The 17726-nt window shown below is 41.3% G+C and overlaps 1 protein-coding gene across 3 annotated transcripts in view; it reads left to right on the top strand.

Annotated features, from left to right (window-relative positions):
• Positions 1–3956, top strand: part of KCNJ15 (potassium inwardly rectifying channel subfamily J member 15) — a 63854-nt gene extending 59898 nt beyond the window's left edge. For 2 of the 3 annotated variants that reach the window (XM_063442492.1, XM_063442483.1), the window contains exon 2: positions 2099–3956. In XM_063442492.1, coding sequence (XP_063298562.1) covers positions 2118–3245 — 1128 coding nt within the window. In that variant the 5' untranslated portion in view covers positions 2099–2117 and the 3' untranslated portion in view covers positions 3246–3956. Of the gene's footprint in view, positions 1–420; positions 682–2098 lie in introns of those variants that run through there. The other variant, XM_063442475.1, reaches the window with a different exon arrangement.
• Positions 3957–17726: the final 13770 nt, after the last annotated feature.

The raw sequence follows: 17726 nt of genomic DNA, 5'->3' as shown, positions 1-17726 counted from the left end.
CTACCGGGGGATGGGTGGTGGGAGGGAGAGGGGACCTGCAGTGCCAGGAAAATGGATTGTTTTCCTGGCACTGGAGTTTCCCTTTAGTTGCTGTCCCCCACTCTGCCCTTTCTATTGTGTTTGTCATGCCCTATCTCCTCTAGATTGCAAGCTTGATTGAGCAGGGTCCTCGTCAACCTATTGTTCCTGTAACATTTTGTAATTGTTTCATTTATTGTTAAATTTCCATCTTGATAATATTGTAAAGCACTGCGGTACAAGTTGGCACTATATAAAAGCCAATAATAATTATTAATAATTAAAGACTGTATGGTATTCTTTATCTCATAAAATATAAAATGAATGTAATAATAAAACATTTCCTGATAATGAGTATTTGTTAGGAACAACCTGTAAAGAAAGCTTTCTATAAATCCCACCAGAATTTGAAAATAATATTTGCATGTTGGTAGAATGTTCATATAAAGGAAGTACATCTGGACAAAACAGGGCAGTCTGCAAAAATTCCTTGCATTATTCTCAATATTTTCAGACCCACCCCGTCTACCACTCATGCTGCTAAAATACAGCCATAACGTTTGTACTACAAATATTGCTGTAGAGAATGAGTAAGGGAGAAAGGCTATCTTATACTTTCTATTTGCAGAGATGCAGGGGCACAGAAGAAACCGTAGCAGAGAAGTAAGCACATCTGTAGGATGAAAAACCGCAACGAAGCAAAGAGAAACGTAAATTGGGGTCTACAGATAAAATTCCATTTTGCATTACTTTGCAACTGCAAAACATGCTAGCACAAGTCTACAAGTCAATTGGAGGAAAAGATTATTTGCATGCCACAAATAGCTACAAATGTGCGTAAATCAGCACATACTTACAGTTTTTTAACACAAAGTTTAAATTCCAATCATAATTAACAATATTTGAGAAGTAATTAAAATTGTATTTTTTCCCCTTTTTTCTCGCTGACCTACTCTACATTGGCTTTCTGAATAGTTTAGATTATTTATAAATTTATATATATATATATATATATATATATATATATATATATATATATATATATATATATATATATAATATATATTTTTTAAAATCCCGAACTCTTGAGTGTGAGTTAAACATTTCATCGCTCAGCCACATATTTTTGGAAATGTCAGCAAATTGCATATTGTTATACCCTCCTGGCAGGTCACATATCACATCTGCAGGAAACATTGGCTTGGTGTTATGACAAAGCATAATCACAGCTGTTCACACAAATTGCGCAATACGGAGATATGATGGTGATTTTGGGATTGTGTTACTTAATAGGGATCTAGCGTGCAGTATATGGCATTCTAATAAAGCAGACCAATAAAATTAACCTCTTCACCCATTGCCTGTGTGAATGAGTATGACTACCAGCAAGTATTTAATCTCTGCCTTATCCATACTTCCAGTTAGGGTCAGGCTGTGGGTGGCTAAAGACCCTAATTTAGTGTTAAACTGCTTGAAAACGGAAGGACAGTGCGAGGGGACTCCAGGCACAATAATTAATTCAGAAAGATTATTTTTGTTATAGTGACTACAGTGTCGCTTTAACTATGCTATACAAAATGTTACCAATATGTACAGATTCAATGTAAAGATAAAGAGCTCTGTAAAATATGTTTACCATATCAATCTTTTTTTTTGGGGGGGGGGGGGGGATTCTGTAAAAGTGTTAAAAATAGTAAATTATATTTTTGACTCAGGGAGTAGTGTGTGTTTCATACTGACAATGAACTTGTTGGCCCTATAATATTTGTGTTGTTTTTGAAAACATTGTTAATAGTGCTTTTCTTAAGCTAGTTATTTATGTATTTTACTATAGTTTAATCACTATTATATGGGAAACGGGTAGAAGACAACATCTATAGGACTAGTTGGTATTTCTGAAGATATGATACTTACTAATTATTAACACAAGAGGTGTTTGGTATGTAGTTTTGCATATGTGCATGTTTAATTGATTCAGTGTTGTGCAGTATTGTCTTAATTAACACATGTAGGTACCAGTGATTTCAACATTCCAATTGCAAAGTTTTGAAAATCATATTGCCTTTTATTTCCATTGCAGGAGTATTCTGGATGTGAGTATGGATAACACTGAATCCAAGTTGTCAACTTGCCCACTGGTGAATGGTGAGGTTCACACTGTAGTCAAACCTGAGAGACCAAGAGTGATATCAAAAACTGGACACAGCAATGTGAAGATTGACAAAGTGGATGGTGTCTTTCTGCTTTATCTTCAAGACTTATGGACAACTGTGATTGATATGAAATGGAGGTATAAGCTCACCTTATTTGCTGCCAGTTTCTTCCTGACTTGGTCCTTTTTTGGTGCCATCTATTTTCTCATTGCATTTGTTCACGGAGATGTTCACAATGAACTCTTGACCAACCACACACCATGTGTTATGAATGTAGATTCATTCACAGGAGCTTTTCTGTTCTCCCTTGAGTCTCAGACAACAATTGGTTACGGGTTCCGTTTCATTACTGAAGAATGCCCCCATGCTATCTTCCTTCTGGTTGTACAACTAGTCGTTACAACTTTAATTGAAATCTTCATTACTGGGACATTCCTAGCCAAGATTGCAAGACCAAAAAAACGTGCTGAGACTATTAAATTCAGCAATCAGGCGGTAGTGACAAAGCATAATGGTAAGGTTTGTTTAGTTGTACAAGTGGCAAATATGAGAAAAAGCCTCTTGATACAATGCCAACTTTATGGGAAACTTCTTTCTACGTACGAGACAAAAGAAGGAGAGAAGATTTTGCTCAAGCAGTCCAATATGAATTTTCATGTGGACTCTTCTTCTGAAAGCCCTTTCTTGATTGTACCACTGACCTTTTACCATGTACTTGATGAGAAAAGTCCTCTTAAAGATCTGACAGCAGAAAACATAAAGACTAAAGAGTTTGAACTGGTTGTTCTCTTAAATGCCACAGTTGAATCTACCAGCACTGTCTGCCAGAGCCGAACATCTTATCTTCCGGACGAGATACATTGGGGTTACGAATTTGTTCCTGTTATTTCTTTATCTCCTCAAGGAAAGTATGTTGCAAATTTTAGAAATTTTGATAAGATTAGAAAATGTTCGTATGAAGACCATTTTTGCTACACCAATTTTGAGAAACAAAGATTGGAAGAACAGTATAGGCAAGAAGAATTAAAAAACAGAGACACACAGACGGTTGGCGTAATGCAAACAAATGTTTAGTACCATACTCCATCATCATTAAAGGTGTTCACAATATATGAAGTATTGTGATAGGCTTGTTTTTTTTTTATTCTTGAGATATTGCCAAATATAATAACAGTGGACACATATGGCTGCCAGCCTAATCACATGCCGCCACCAACACTTTCATACACTGCCAGATGTCAACCATAAACTGTGACTTCATAAAATGTGCTAGATTCCACAGTATTTGCTGCAAAATATAATTTAAGCAGCTAAATGAAAAGTTATCCTGCTATTGAAAAATAACTACAAGATCCTTACTTAAATCAATGCAAAACAAGACATTTGATGTGATTTCGCCCAATCCTGGGATTGTCTGATGAATCATTTAAAACCACATTTATCTTTAAGTGTTTGGATTGCATTAGTGAACCAATGAAAAAAAAATAAAAAAAAATATTGGGGATCATTAAACTGACATTAAACTTGCATTTTTTTCATTTTTTTGTTTTTATAATAAAAGCAAAAGTTAAAATAATATTGCCACCACTACTCAATAATATGTAACTTTGAAGATACGTTCCATTTTCATTGACTGTGAAATTCCTCACAGTATGATGTGTAGACATCATACTGAGATTCGAAGACAATCAGAGGTGGCTTTCGGAAACAACTTATAAGGCAGGGACCATTATCAATGCAGTAGTATATAATGGTTCCATCAAAGTTTGATTCTCTCACCATAGGTTTTAACATGAATACATTTTTGTGGGTGGAAAGTTGAAAGTAAGCGGAACAACTTACACACTATGGTCAAAAGAGACCAGACTGGACAATTGTAGATCAGGCTATCACTTCATTCCACCTTTGTGTTTCTTGAAGCATCTCTAATGAAGTGTGTTTCTCTAGCCAACGGCCTATTTACCTCTACAGCAGAAGTTGTTTAATTGGGACTCTCTGTTGAGGTATAACTGCAGACACATGCAATAGTGTAATAAGAGCATATGACGGATAAGGATGAATGCATTCAACAGTGACCAATCAGATTGAAGTGATAACTTAATTGGCAACATTTAGGCCAAAAAAGATCATTTAGAGATTTGAATATATTTTTAACAGAGTCAAATACTGTTCAGATCAGTTAAAAAGAAGCTGGTCAGCTGCTAACGTAAAAGGATATAATCTGTCTTAAGTAAATTCAAATAATTGTAATATTTTAGAATGAATGTATATTTTCGACAGGTTTGTTTTTAAAAATAGCATTTTATTTGCACAATTTTGTATTTCATTGTTAGGGTGGTGTACGGTTCTGTGAAGACGTAAATCATAAAAGACTATATTTTATTTTTGTACAGTAATGTTTTATTTTTATGTTATATGTAAATGGGAAATGTATTAAAGCATACAAGCTGTGCCCTCAACTACCGCAACAATAATACGTATGAAATAAAAAAAAAAAAAATAATATAATGCAGTGTGAATGGCTTTATTTGGAATTTTTCTTTCTTTGGCCAGCAATTAGATGGTGATAGAGAAGTTCACATCTTGGCTTGGCATCTGCTATCTTTTCTGCTTATCAATAAACTGCAATCTTTAAGTTTGGATTCCAATATTGTTGGATGGGTAAGGCAGTGGCTGAGTGACAGGCAACAGAGGGTTGTAGTCAATGGAGTATATTCGAAGCTTGGGCTTGTCACCAGTGGGGTACCTCAGGGATCTGTACTGGGACCCATTCTCTTCAATATTTTTATGAGTGATATTGCAGAAGGTCTTGATGGTTAGATGTATTTTTGCTGATACAAAGATATGTAACAGGGTTGATGTTCCAGGATGGATCATAAGTCAAATGGCAAATGATTTAGGTAAACTAGAAAAATGTTCAGAGTTTTGGAAACTGACATTTAATGTGGATAAGTGCAAGATAATGCGTTTTGGGCGTAAAAACCCAAGGGCAGAGTACAGAATATTTTATACAGAGGAAAAAGATTTAGGAGTAATTATTTCTGAGGACTTAAAGGTAGGCAGACAATGTCATAGAGCAGCAGGCAGTGGTGTACTAAGGGGGTGGGGCGGCGGGGGAGGTCGGCCCCGGGTCCCACTCACTAGGGGGGTGCTCGGACCGCACTTTCACAGGGGCGGCATTTCGCTGCCCCTGTGTCTTATGTAAAGGGGCCAGCCGCTTACGAGAGTATAGACGCAAGTTTCCCATCCAGCAGCAGCAGGATCCTCTGTTCTCACGATCCGCGAGAGCGTTGCCGCGGGCAACCCGCGGCAGCGCTCTCGCAGATCGCGAGAAAAGAGGACCCGGCTGCTGCTGCTGCTGCTGGATGGGAAATGAGCGTGCAGAGTTCTGGGCCACTCTTCACTGCCCATCTAAAGCTGTGCCACCGGACCACCAGGACAACCTGTCAAGGAGGACTGAAGGGACAGGTAAGTGTCAGGGAGGGTGGGAGGGGCAAACCATACACACTGCTCACCTTCCCACTTATTCCACACAACGCACACACAAGCTGCATTCACTATACATACACACTGCATACACAATACACACACTTCATACACTATACACACTCCATATACTATACATACACTGCATACACTATACACACTCCATACACTATACACACACTCCATACACTATGCACACTGCATACACTATACACACTCCATACACTATACATACACTCCATACACTATACACACTATACACACAAGCTGCATATACTATACACACACTGCATACATTATACACACAAGCTGCATTCACTATACACACACCACATCCACTATACAAATGCACACACTGCATCCACAAGACAAACATGCTGCATTCACTTATACATGTGTATCTGTATGTCTGTGTATCTGTTTGTGTGTCTGTGTTTGTTTAGGTGTGTCTGTGTATCTGTATGTATGTGTCTCTCTGTGTGTCTGTATGTGTGTTTGTCTGTTTCTATGTAACTGCATGTGTGTACCTATGTGTCTGTGTTTCTGTATGTGTGCCAGAGTGTGTATATGAGAGTATATGTGTGGATGTGCATACATCTCAGCAGTTCGCCTACAGTACACACAAATAAAACCCTGCATCCAAATGTCAACACTACATAAAAACACCACCATATTCAAAAACCACACTACAGAAAAATGCCTGCCTGCATTCAAATGCCAATACGTGCAAACATACCCGTACATTCACTCACACATACTCCATACAAAAACATGCTTACATTAAAAATATACAAACACTGCTCAGGCTAAATACATTTAAAAAAAATTGTGGTTGTTTTTTAAATTTTAACCCCTTAACGACCTAGGACGGTTCAGGACCGTCATCGGCATTTTTGCGTTGCCGACCGGTGACGGTCCTGAACCGTCCTAACGGTGCAATGTACTTACCTGATCGCCGCCGTTCCCCCGGCGGCGATCGGCGGTGCTCCTGGTGTGGGGAGACTGCCTGCAGCCCAGACAGTCTCCCCGTGGCGGATTAGGACCCCTGGGGCCATGTGATCGCTCAACAGGTGTCCAAGTGTCTGCCTGCAGGGGGACTGCCTGTGCTGACAGGCAGTCTCCCTGCCAGTGTAAAAAATAAAAAAAAATAAAGGTACATGTTAATAAAAAAAAATAATTATATATGTGTATATAAATATGATATATAGATTTATTTATATATATGATATATAATCTATAGCATATATGTCTATATATCATATATACGTCATACTAAGTGTATTTTGATATTAATTTGTACATATATAAATATAAAAATACACTTATAATTAAATTACACATCGCATATACAAAATATATATATATAATAACTATATATATATATATATATATTGTATATATATATTATTATAAAATACAAATAAGTAAATTAAATTAAACAAAACATTTTTTTAAATAACAATAAAAATTTAAAAAAATTATATATCTATATGAAATTTTATTCTAACTATATTTTGATATTAAAATATATACATTTATATCAAAATACACTTAGAATTAAATTGTATATATATCTATGTATATATAAATAAATAAAAATAATACGAAATATACATATGTCCATATACAAAATTACATAAATAATTATATAAATATACATGTAGACTTCAAATATATAAATATAAATGGCATACCATTTGCAAAAGAAGACAACCCAAGGTATTGCAAATGGGATATGTCCAGTCTTTTTTAGTAGCCACTTAGTCACATACACTGGCCAAAGTTAGCATTGAATTTAGTTTTTTACTTTTTTCACACACAAACAAATATGAACGCTAACTTTGGCCAGTGTTTGCGACTAGGTGGCTACTAAAAAAGACTGGACATACCCATACTAAATACCCTGGGTTGTCTCCTTTAAAAATAATATGTACATTTTGGGTCTTATTCAGAGATTTATGACAGATAATAGTGTTACAATGTCACTATTGATAAATTTGAAAAAAAATATGTTTTGAAACCGCAATATCCTACATGTACCTATAGTCCTATAACTTGTAAAAAAGCATGTAAACACTGGGTATTTTAAAACTCAGGACAAAATTTTGAATCTATTTAACAGGTTTTTTAATTCGCTTTTGTAGATGAGTAAAAGATTTTTCAAGTAAAAGTAAAAAACTTTTTTTTTCAATTTTTCATCATATTTTTTTTAATTAAATTACATGAGCTTATATAAATAATGGTATGTAAAGAAAGCCCTTTTTGTCCTGAAAAAAACAATATATAATTTGTATGGGAACAGTAAATGAGAGAGCGGAAAATTACAGCTAAACACAAACACCACAAAAGTGCAAAAAGAGGCCTGGTCGCAAATGTACAACAGCGCAAAAACAGTCCAGTCCTTAAGGGCTTAAAGTTGGGGGGAGTGCCAAATAAAGGATCCGCCCTGGTACAGGTGCTCCAGGTACACCCCTGCTTGGTTGTATAGGGAGAGGTATTAGCAGTAGAAAGAGGGAAGTGCTCATGCCATTGTACAGAACACTGGTGAGATCTCACTTGGAGTATTGTACGCAGTACTGGAGACCGTATCTCCAGAAGGATATTGATACCTTAGAGAGAGTTCAAAGAAGGGCTACTAAACTGGTTCATGGATTGCAGGATAAAACTTACCAGGAAAGGTTAAAGGATCTTAACATGTATAGCTTGGAGGAAAGACGAGACAGGGGGGATATGATAGAAACATTTAAATACACAAAGAGAATCAACACAGTAAAGGAGGAGACTATATTTAAAAGAAGAAAAACTACCACAACAAGAGGACATAGTCTTAAATAAGAGGGACAAAGGTTTAAAAATAATATCAGGAAGTATTACTTTACAGAGAGGTTAGTGGATGCATGGAATTGCCTTCCAGCTGAAGTGGTAGAGGTTAACACAGTGATGGAGTTTAGGCATACGTGGGATAGGCATAAGGCTATCCTAGCTATAAGATAAGGCCAAGGACTAATGAAATCATTTAGAAAATTAGACAGTCTAGATGGTCCGAATGGTTCTTATCTGCCGTCACATTCTATATTTCCAGGACATAGGGACATAGGGATTTGTTGTGCGGACAATAAAGATGAAAGGAGCAAGGAGCCTGTGGGTTCCAGGAAAATAAAATATGGCAACAAAATAATTTTTGGTAGTCCATATCCATAAGATCAAGCTTATAGAAATAGCTGCAGTAATTTGTTACAATTTTTCTTTGCTGCTAGGAGAACATCACTCTACATGCAGGGGTTTCACATTGATGGGTTTGCTGTGCTTATGCTGAAATCTTGCTCAATTGCACAAGCACAGTAGCTTAGGACTGGGAATACAGAGTCTAGACATGTCCATTGATTAATGGAAAGCATTTAGTCCAACATTTGGACATTCATCGATTCGCTCGAAATGCTGAACTCCAAAACAGCATATAGACACGTCATGGAACAAACAAAATGCCCAATTGTGTTTGTTTTGTGATTCCAAAGTCCCATTGGTGGCAATAAAAAAAGAGGAGGGAATGTAGACACCTATGCAAGGAATTTATATTTTAAGACTTTGGCCATGAAAAAGAAAAGTAAGTAATTTTGTCATTTAGAACGAATAAAAAGGTTCAATGCTTACATGGATTGGACTCACTTTAAGTCATAGAGTTTAATTAGTTACATACTGTAATATTTAACAAGGTTGGTAATGGCAAACGGGTTCCAAGGTGCTTGGAAGTAGTACAATGTATTTATAATCCAGGTAGTAAAGATCTTGTTTACAATTTTCAGTTTTTCTCGGTGACCTTGCTTGGTTGCTTATTTTTATGTCACAGAGAAGCAGGGTTGAGGTTAGGACATAGAGACACTTAGGAATGAATTCCACTTTCCCAGGAAGAAATACAAGTCATTTTAGGATTCTAGACACATTTTCCCTCTTCTAGAACAGTTATTGGACCTGAAATATCAATGAAATATCCATGGACGTCCGGAGGGGTGAGTAAGGGGGGGATTTTTCAACTTGCCCTCTCCCCACAGGCAGGTGCCTTTGAAATAATTTTCCCTCGGATTGGGACTGCTTGTATCAGTCCAAGGGAAAGAAGGAGGGATGGGCTGGGGGCTGGTGCGGCCCCATATAGGCTCCCAGGGGTTTGGAGGGAGCACTGTAAAGTTCCCTTCTGAATCACCAGATATTCTGTGCCTCTTTGCCTGCCCCGCACTGCGTCCTGAACACAAGCCACACCCCCACACAAGCCCCAAACCTGCACTAATGCTGCTGACCTTGCCAAAAGGAATAGGCAAAAAAATGGACACTTCACCTCCCAGTGCTCCAAGTCTCCCACAGCCTTCTGTGAGAGATAGGCTTCAGCCTATGACAGTGATTGTGTGCCTGCTAGTGAGTGAGCTTGTATGAGTGTGTGTGTCATTGAGCTTGTTTGTAGTGAGCATGTGTGTGTCCATGAGCATGTCTGTAGTGAGCATGTGTATATGTGTCACATGTGTCAGTGAGCTTTACTGTGAGCTTGTGTGTGTCGGTGAGCTTTTTTGTAGTGAGCATGTGTATGTCAGTGAGCTTGTGTGTGTCAGTGAGTTTGTCTGTAGTGTGCATGTTTGTGTGACAATGCGCTTGTCGGTAGTGAACTTTTGTCTGTGTCAGTGAGGTTGTCTATAGTGAGCATGTGTGCCAGTGAGCTTTTTTTGTAGGGAGCATGTGTGTGTCAGTGAGTTTGTAGTGAGCATTTGTGTGTCAGTGAGCTTGTCTGTAGTGAGCTTATGTGTGTTGGTGAATTTGTCTGTAGTGAGCATGTGTGTCAGTAAGCTTTTCTGTAGTAAGCATGTGTGTGTCAGTGAGTGTGTCTGTAGTGAGCTTGTGTACAAGTGTCGGTGAGCTTGTCTGTAAGTGAGCTTGTATGTCGGTAGGTTTTTCTGTAGTGAACATTTGTGTGTCAGTGAGTTTGTAGCGACCATGTGTGTGTCAGTGAGCTTGTCTGTAGTAAGCAGGTGTATGTGTGTCATTGAGCTTTTCTGTAGCGAACATGTTTGTGTGTCAGTGAGCTTGTGTGTGTCAGTGAGCTTGTCTGTAAGGAGCATGTTTGTTTCAGTGAGCTTGTCTGTAGTGAGTTTGAGTTTTTATACCAATGAATTTGTCTGTAGTAACCTTTTGTGAGTGTCAGAGTTTGTACTACGTTTATGTGTGTGTGCCAGTAAGCTTATATGTGTCTGTCAGTGAGATTGTTTGTCAGTGAGCCTATTTGTGTGTATTAGTGAGCTTGTGTTTTTATCTCAATTAATTCATGTGTATCAATAAGATTTTCTGTTTGTGAGCATGTGTATCAATGAGCTTGTGTGCTTGTGTCAAGGAGATTTTCTGTGTCTGCATGTGAATATGCTTACTGTATAATTATTTTTTTTACACTGACAGAACCAATAAATTGAATTAAAAAATAAACACACTAATAATATATATATATATATATATATATATATATATATATATATATAATATTATATTATACATACACACACACACACACACACATATATATATATATACACACACACACACACACACACACTACATGGCACAATGACTTATAGGGGGCATACATTTTTTTCCAAGGCTGCTTTGTATCCCTAGTCCGGCCCTGCAAAAAGGGTCTGAGCATGGATGCCGCCCCCTGGAAAGATTCCTGCGGATGCCCATGGAAATATCTTACCAGCAGTTAAATGGACTCTATAGGCACCAAGACTACTTTGTCTCAGTTAAGTGGTTTGGGTGCCATGTCTGCCTAGTTTTAAAACCTGCAGTGTAAAACATTGTTGTTCTGCACAACGGAAATGTTTACATTGATGGGTTTATTGCCTCTATTGGCTGATTCACTGATGGCAAAGCACAACGTTTTGCTGTGCATGTGCACTATACTTACAATGCTTCCCTGTACGAAAGCTTTGGATTGGCTGAATTCATCAAGATGGATATTTCAGCCAAGCTTTACCATGGATACTAAAGAAGACTGAAAGGTAAATTGCAGCCATCAAGCCCTCTCACGGCAGAGGGAACACTAAATAGATTAAAGGTATATCTTTAGTAATGTATATATGCCTAACGCTATAGTGTTCCTTTAAGCAGGTGCCTAGCTGATACACATAGCCATCATATTTAAGCATCTGGTGCAGAGGTCTGTGCAACCTAAAGATTAGAAGCAAATGGCGTAATGGCTACTACTCACCCAACACCACATGTTCTAGAACAGTATTTACCAACCTAGTCTTATATCCCTACTGGAATGGACATGTGAAATACGTAAATCCCAGATAGTCGGTGTGCTTGAGGACAAGGTAAGGAACCACTGGTCTAGCGAGTTGACTCTTCACAGCATTCCACTGAAGGAACTGGCAGTCAAGCATAAAGCTTTGCTGATAAAATGGCTCAGTGGGCTAACACATCATCGCAAGAATTTGTTCAACCCTTGGGTTGCAGGTTCAAATCCCAGCAGGGTTGACTCAGCCCTTCATCCTTCTGAGTTAGATAAAATTAGTACCATTAAATTGGGTAAGAGTAACAGCCCCTGGATGTTGGGCTAAGGTAACATCCCCAGGATATACTTAAAACCCAGAGTAATCTGAATGTACATTTCCTGGTTAAATACTTTATTATTATTATTGTATTGGTGTGAGTTAAAACGCATGGGTTCTCCTTTTTTGTGTTTCTGGTTGAAGTTTATATCATTAATCCTTAGGGTTAAATCATTCAGTGTCCTTCATTTATTCATTTATGAATGTTTAATGTCATTGGATGCTAGTCACTTGGTTTTATTAACTGGTTAGTAGAAACTGTTTGTCAGGATGTCACTTATATGTCAATCAACAGTCCTCACAAATAATATATTTGGTCCAATGATTGCAGAGGAAAAACAGCTGTTAGAGCAAACTAGGAAAGCTGCACATCTGGGTAACACGTTAATTATTGGGGATTTTTATTACCTGAACATAAACTGGGATAGAGGGATTAGTAGTTCAGCTAGGGGAATCAGCTTTTTGTTTTGAATATCTTTATTGTTGTCACAATATAAACGCATATATCGAACTGAGTCATAGTAAAGAAGATATTTGCCCACGCAGGGGCATAAGCATTGGTAAGTAAAGGTATAGACAGTTTGTCTTACGCAGAAGCGAATTAGTCTTAGCCTGTATAACGTGACATAACGGATTGGTTCATATTGTCAACTGGCCTATGTACTCCGATTAGTTTTACGGCTGTGTGTTTTAGTTTTTTGTTTTAAATATTTTTATTGTAGTCGTGTCAAAAGCTAGGTTAACAAACATTTTTTTTTCTTTATAGCATGCAGGTGCCTGCGCAGAGGCATGAGTCTCAATACAGCGTTATAAGCCATTGGTTGCCTACGCAGAGGCGAGATTGGCATTCTTTATGCATTGTAATTATCTGTCATACTGTGCGATTTGTGCATGTCTGGATGTGCACGTTTTTTTTTTTTTTTTGTGGTGGGCACCCAGGTACATTTTTGGAGCTTGTTGTGGATTTGTTGTGTCTAGTTAGTCCCTGTGTGCTTTGCGTGTGCTAGTGTTTTCGTCTATTCGTCGCGTCTTTTGGGATTGCTGATGTTGCGGTTGATTTTTACTTATGGCTGTGTGTAGTTGGCCGTTATATGAGAGTGTAGTATTGTGTAGTTGTGTGTGACATATCTCCTGTATGTTATCTCTCCTGTTTGCCCCTGCAGTAGTCCCGCTCGTCTCGGCCTCTCGCCGTGCTTACTACTGTAGAGTTTGCAGGGTTTGTTGGGGTCTGGTGGGTGGTGCGGAGTCTATGTTTTCTAGTAGTACTGTGTCCTTGGGTCTTTTGTGTATCTTGTCATGTTGGCCCCTCTTTCTGCGTCGGTTTTATATTCGGTCTCCGGGTTGGGTGAGTGTGTTTGTGTGCGTGTTCTTTTTGTGTAGTGTTTGTTTTAGCGTGTTTCGGGTGTGGTCGTGTTGGTTGTTCGATGTGTTAGTTTGTCCGTGTCTCAGTGGGGATCGCCGTAGCGAGTAGTCGTGTTTGTGTGTTGTTTAATTGTCTTCACTCTTTTCGGTAGCGTGGTCTTTTTGCGTTGGAGTCTGTGTTCGTCCGTTTTGGAAGTGTTAGGGGTGGGAGAGTGTAACGGACCGTTTCACTTACAAGAGGATAAAACCCAGTTTAGGCGATAATCCCCTTTCCAGATGCACAGGCAGCTACTGCCATTTTCCTGATTTCCTTTGTAGATAGGGTTTCCTTTGTAGATAGGGTCGCTGTACGGATACTAGCGTTGCCCTCAATTTGTAATCCAGAAATGGTGTTGTCTGTAGCTGTCCCTCTGGTTGTAGGAATGATCCCGCCGCTTGCCACCAATTGTAACGGACCGTTTCACTTACAAGAGGATAAAACCCAGTTTAGGCGATAATCCCCTTTCCAGATGCACAGGCAGCTACTGCAAACACCATTCTCCCGACTGGAACCACACGAACACTGGAACAGCTGAACAAGAAAAGCAGACATCGGCTTACACTCTTGGCAGTCAGCATACAATCCCATTCCCCCAAAGACCGAGACGAAACATCGCTTTGAGGGTTAAGCAAGAACTCTGGACTGGGACACCCAGTCTGGCTTTTATTACAAACAAGTACATACAGGACACTCCCAGGGGGAGGATGAATTTAACCAATCACATGGATGTACCTCCCCCACATTTCCTCCCCTTAGATTAGCACTTAACATAATTATACCGTACACCCTTTTCCCCAATTCCTGGATGTACCCCAAATGCATATGCTACACTTCCAAAACAGGTATCCCCTGATAGCCCTTATTCAGGGGGACAACATATCCAAGAATCAGGTCATTCGGATGAATGGTTCGGGAGATATGAGGTTCCAAAGATTTGACCGACCGCATGGGTAAAGTATCCGAAACCAGTTCCATGCATTTTGGCCCTGCGGTCGGTCACAAACAAGGGAATGAAAACAGACGAATTGCCTGTGTTATAGAGCCTGGAGAGGGTTTGAATGAATTCCCTTGTTTGTGGGGTTCTTTCTACCGAACGGCTGGTCATTCGGTAGTTTTTATACGAATTTCTGGAAGTATGGAGGTCTCAGCGGTGTTTGCCTAGTCAAGTGTCCGATTTTAGTTCCAGACACTCGACGGCAAAACACCGCTGTTCGGTAGTTTAAGATGGCCGCTGCCACGTGTTTGTTTCCCGAATGGCGGCCACCCAGAGGACAAAGAATACATTACACTGATTGCCAATTACCCGTTTGCAACATTGTTGCAAACGGTAATTGGAGGCACACTTAGTCCTGGGTGGTCTGGTTGTTCGGTAGTTTCCTCAATACAAGGAATGGAGTGATTCTACCGAACAATCAGATGAATGCTGCATACATATCCCAGGTTAAACTGCATACAAAAATACATACATGACATTAAAGTATTAAAGGCAGGATTACTGTACTACGCTCCACAGTCTTAAAGGTACAGTATCCCAAAAGTCCCCATAGATCCACGGATGGCCCTTAAAGGCCCAGTAGCAGTAATATACATTATTACATGCCCAAATATAGTTTTTCCAGTACAATATGTCCAGGGGCCATAGTCGCAGGGCAGGAGGCTAGCAGCCAGGCCTCTCCAGTTCACAGTGGCGAAGCTGGTTTCGCCACATTTCTCCCCTTTGCCAATTAGACTAACAGGGTACCTGACTTTCTGCCGGTCAGTGCCCTGGTTAGTCCAGCAACCCACCCACAAAACAGAAATAACAGAGCAGCCCACCCACACTAACCGGTTACTACATCTGGGTGAGGAAGAATTTTGTCCAGGTTCTGGTGTTTCACCGCTGCTGGGTGGGAGACTGGTAGGCTGCCTTGGTGGGTTGCTGAGGGGGCAGAGACCAGCGGTACTCTGTCCGGTTGCCAGCACTACCACGGGAGTAGTCTGGTGGGCGCCTGGTTGCTGGAGACTGACTGTCTCCCCTTTAGGTGCACAGCTCGACTGCCGGAGGGGGAGACCGACTGTCTCCCCTTTGGATCCATCACCCTGAGGCTGGGGAACAGGACCGACCGTCCCTATCCCTTGTGCTGTAAGTGCAGAGACTACAGTCCCATCTGCACAGTTGTGGGGCTTAACATCTCCCCTTGGTGGGTTAGGCTGCCGTGGGAGAGAGGGTATAACAAGCTCCTCTCTCTGGACGGTGAACTGCTGCTGGGGAGAGGGGTTAGCAGGCTCCTCTCCCTGCCACTCTCTCTGCTGGGGAAAAGGGAGACCAGCTGTTTCCCCTTTCATTCCCTTGTCCTGCGGTTGGGGTGCGAGACTGACTGTCTCTGCTCCCTGCAGGACACACTGCCGCTGGGGAGGAAGGACGGCACCTTTAGCTCCCTGGGGTACACACTGCCGCTGGGGAGGGAGGACGCTGCTCTCCTCTCCCTTCACTTCACACTGCCTTCCTGGCACATCAATTTGCTGCTGGGGGGCAGGAACAACAACCTCTGCCCCCTGTAACTCAGCCTGCCGCTGGGGAGGATGGACGACACCATCAGCTCCCGGAGACACACACTGCCGCTGGGAGGGAGGACGCTGCTCTCCTCTCCCTTCACTTCACACTGCCTTCCTGGCACATCACTTTGCTGCTGGGGGGCAGGAACAACAACCTCTGCCCCCTGTAACTCAGCCTGCCGCTGGGGAGGATGGACGACACCATCAGCTCCCGGAGACACACACTGCCGCTGGGGAGGGAGGACGCTGCTCTCCTCTCCCTTTACTTCACACTGCCTTCCTGGCATATCACTTTTCTGCTGGGGGGCAGGAACAACAACCTCTGCCCCCTGTAACTCAGCCTGCCGCTGGGGAGGAAGGACGACACCTTCATCTCCCTGGGATACACACTGCCGCTGGGGAGGAAGGACGGCACCTTCATCTCCCTGGGATTTACTCTGCCGCTGGGGACCTGGGCCTGCTGCCCACCATCCCGTTGGGCCCGGTGGAGAGACCTCGGTCCCATCTCCACCTGCCTGTTGTGGTTCCTCACAGGACCAATCTATGAGGACCCCTACTTCGGGTTCTTCCTGCCGCCTCAGGGGGGGGCGGCTAACCTCCTCGGATGCAGCCTCTACTCTGCTGCTGTACCACTCTTCCTGCTCATCATACTCTCCGTCCATCTTTGAGTTTTGCTCAGCCATGACCTGGTTCCAGATCCCCTGGAATATGTCCATGGATATATAACCCCCATACTGGGCCACTTGCTGCCTCACCTTGGCCATAAAATCATCTTCAGCGTCAGAGCCTTCCATACTTGTCTGCTCCAAGTCGCTGGATACCTCTGCTGCCAGGGGCGCTGCACGAGTGCTAACGTTGCCCTCAATTTGTAACTCCAAGGAATTGCTGTTCTGTAGCTGTCCTTCTGGCTGTGGGAACAATCCCACAGCTTGTTGGTTCCTCTGCGTCGTTCGCAGCATGAGGTACGCCTGTACATCGTTGTAGACCCGGTCTGCCATCTGCTCCGCTCGGGCTGGTGAGAATAGAGCCATCCTGCTCCTATATTCCCTGGCAAACTCGGATTCCTCCTCCTCCCTCGGAGGTGCTGCAGCAGCTGCGACTCTGTCTCCTTCCATTTTCCTGATTTCCTTTGTAGATAGGGTTTCCTTTGTAGATAGGGTCGCTGTACGGATACTAGCGTTGCCCTCAATTTGTAATCCAGAAATGGTGTTGTCTGTAGCTGTCCCTCTGGTTGTAGGAATGATCCCGCCGCTTGCCACCAATTGTAACGGACCGTTTCACTTACAAGAGGATAAAACCCAGTTTAGGCGATAATCCCCTTTCCAGATGCACAGGCAGCTACTGCAAACACCATTCTCCCGACTGGAACCACACGAACACTGGAACAGCTGAACAAGAAAAGCAGACATCGGCTTACACTCTTGGCAGTCAGCATACAATCCCATTCCCCCAAAGACCGAGACGACACATCGCTTTGAGGGTTAAGCAAGAACTCTGGACTGGGACACCCAGTCTGGCTTTTATTACAAACAAGTACATACAGGA

This window comes from Pelobates fuscus, chromosome 1 (assembly GCF_036172605.1).
Source record: "Pelobates fuscus isolate aPelFus1 chromosome 1, aPelFus1.pri, whole genome shotgun sequence".
In the NCBI taxonomy this organism is placed as follows: domain Eukaryota; kingdom Metazoa; phylum Chordata; class Amphibia; order Anura; family Pelobatidae; genus Pelobates; species Pelobates fuscus.
The sequence above is the reverse complement of the archived record's forward strand: the minus strand, read 5'-3'. Positions and strand labels throughout refer to the sequence as shown.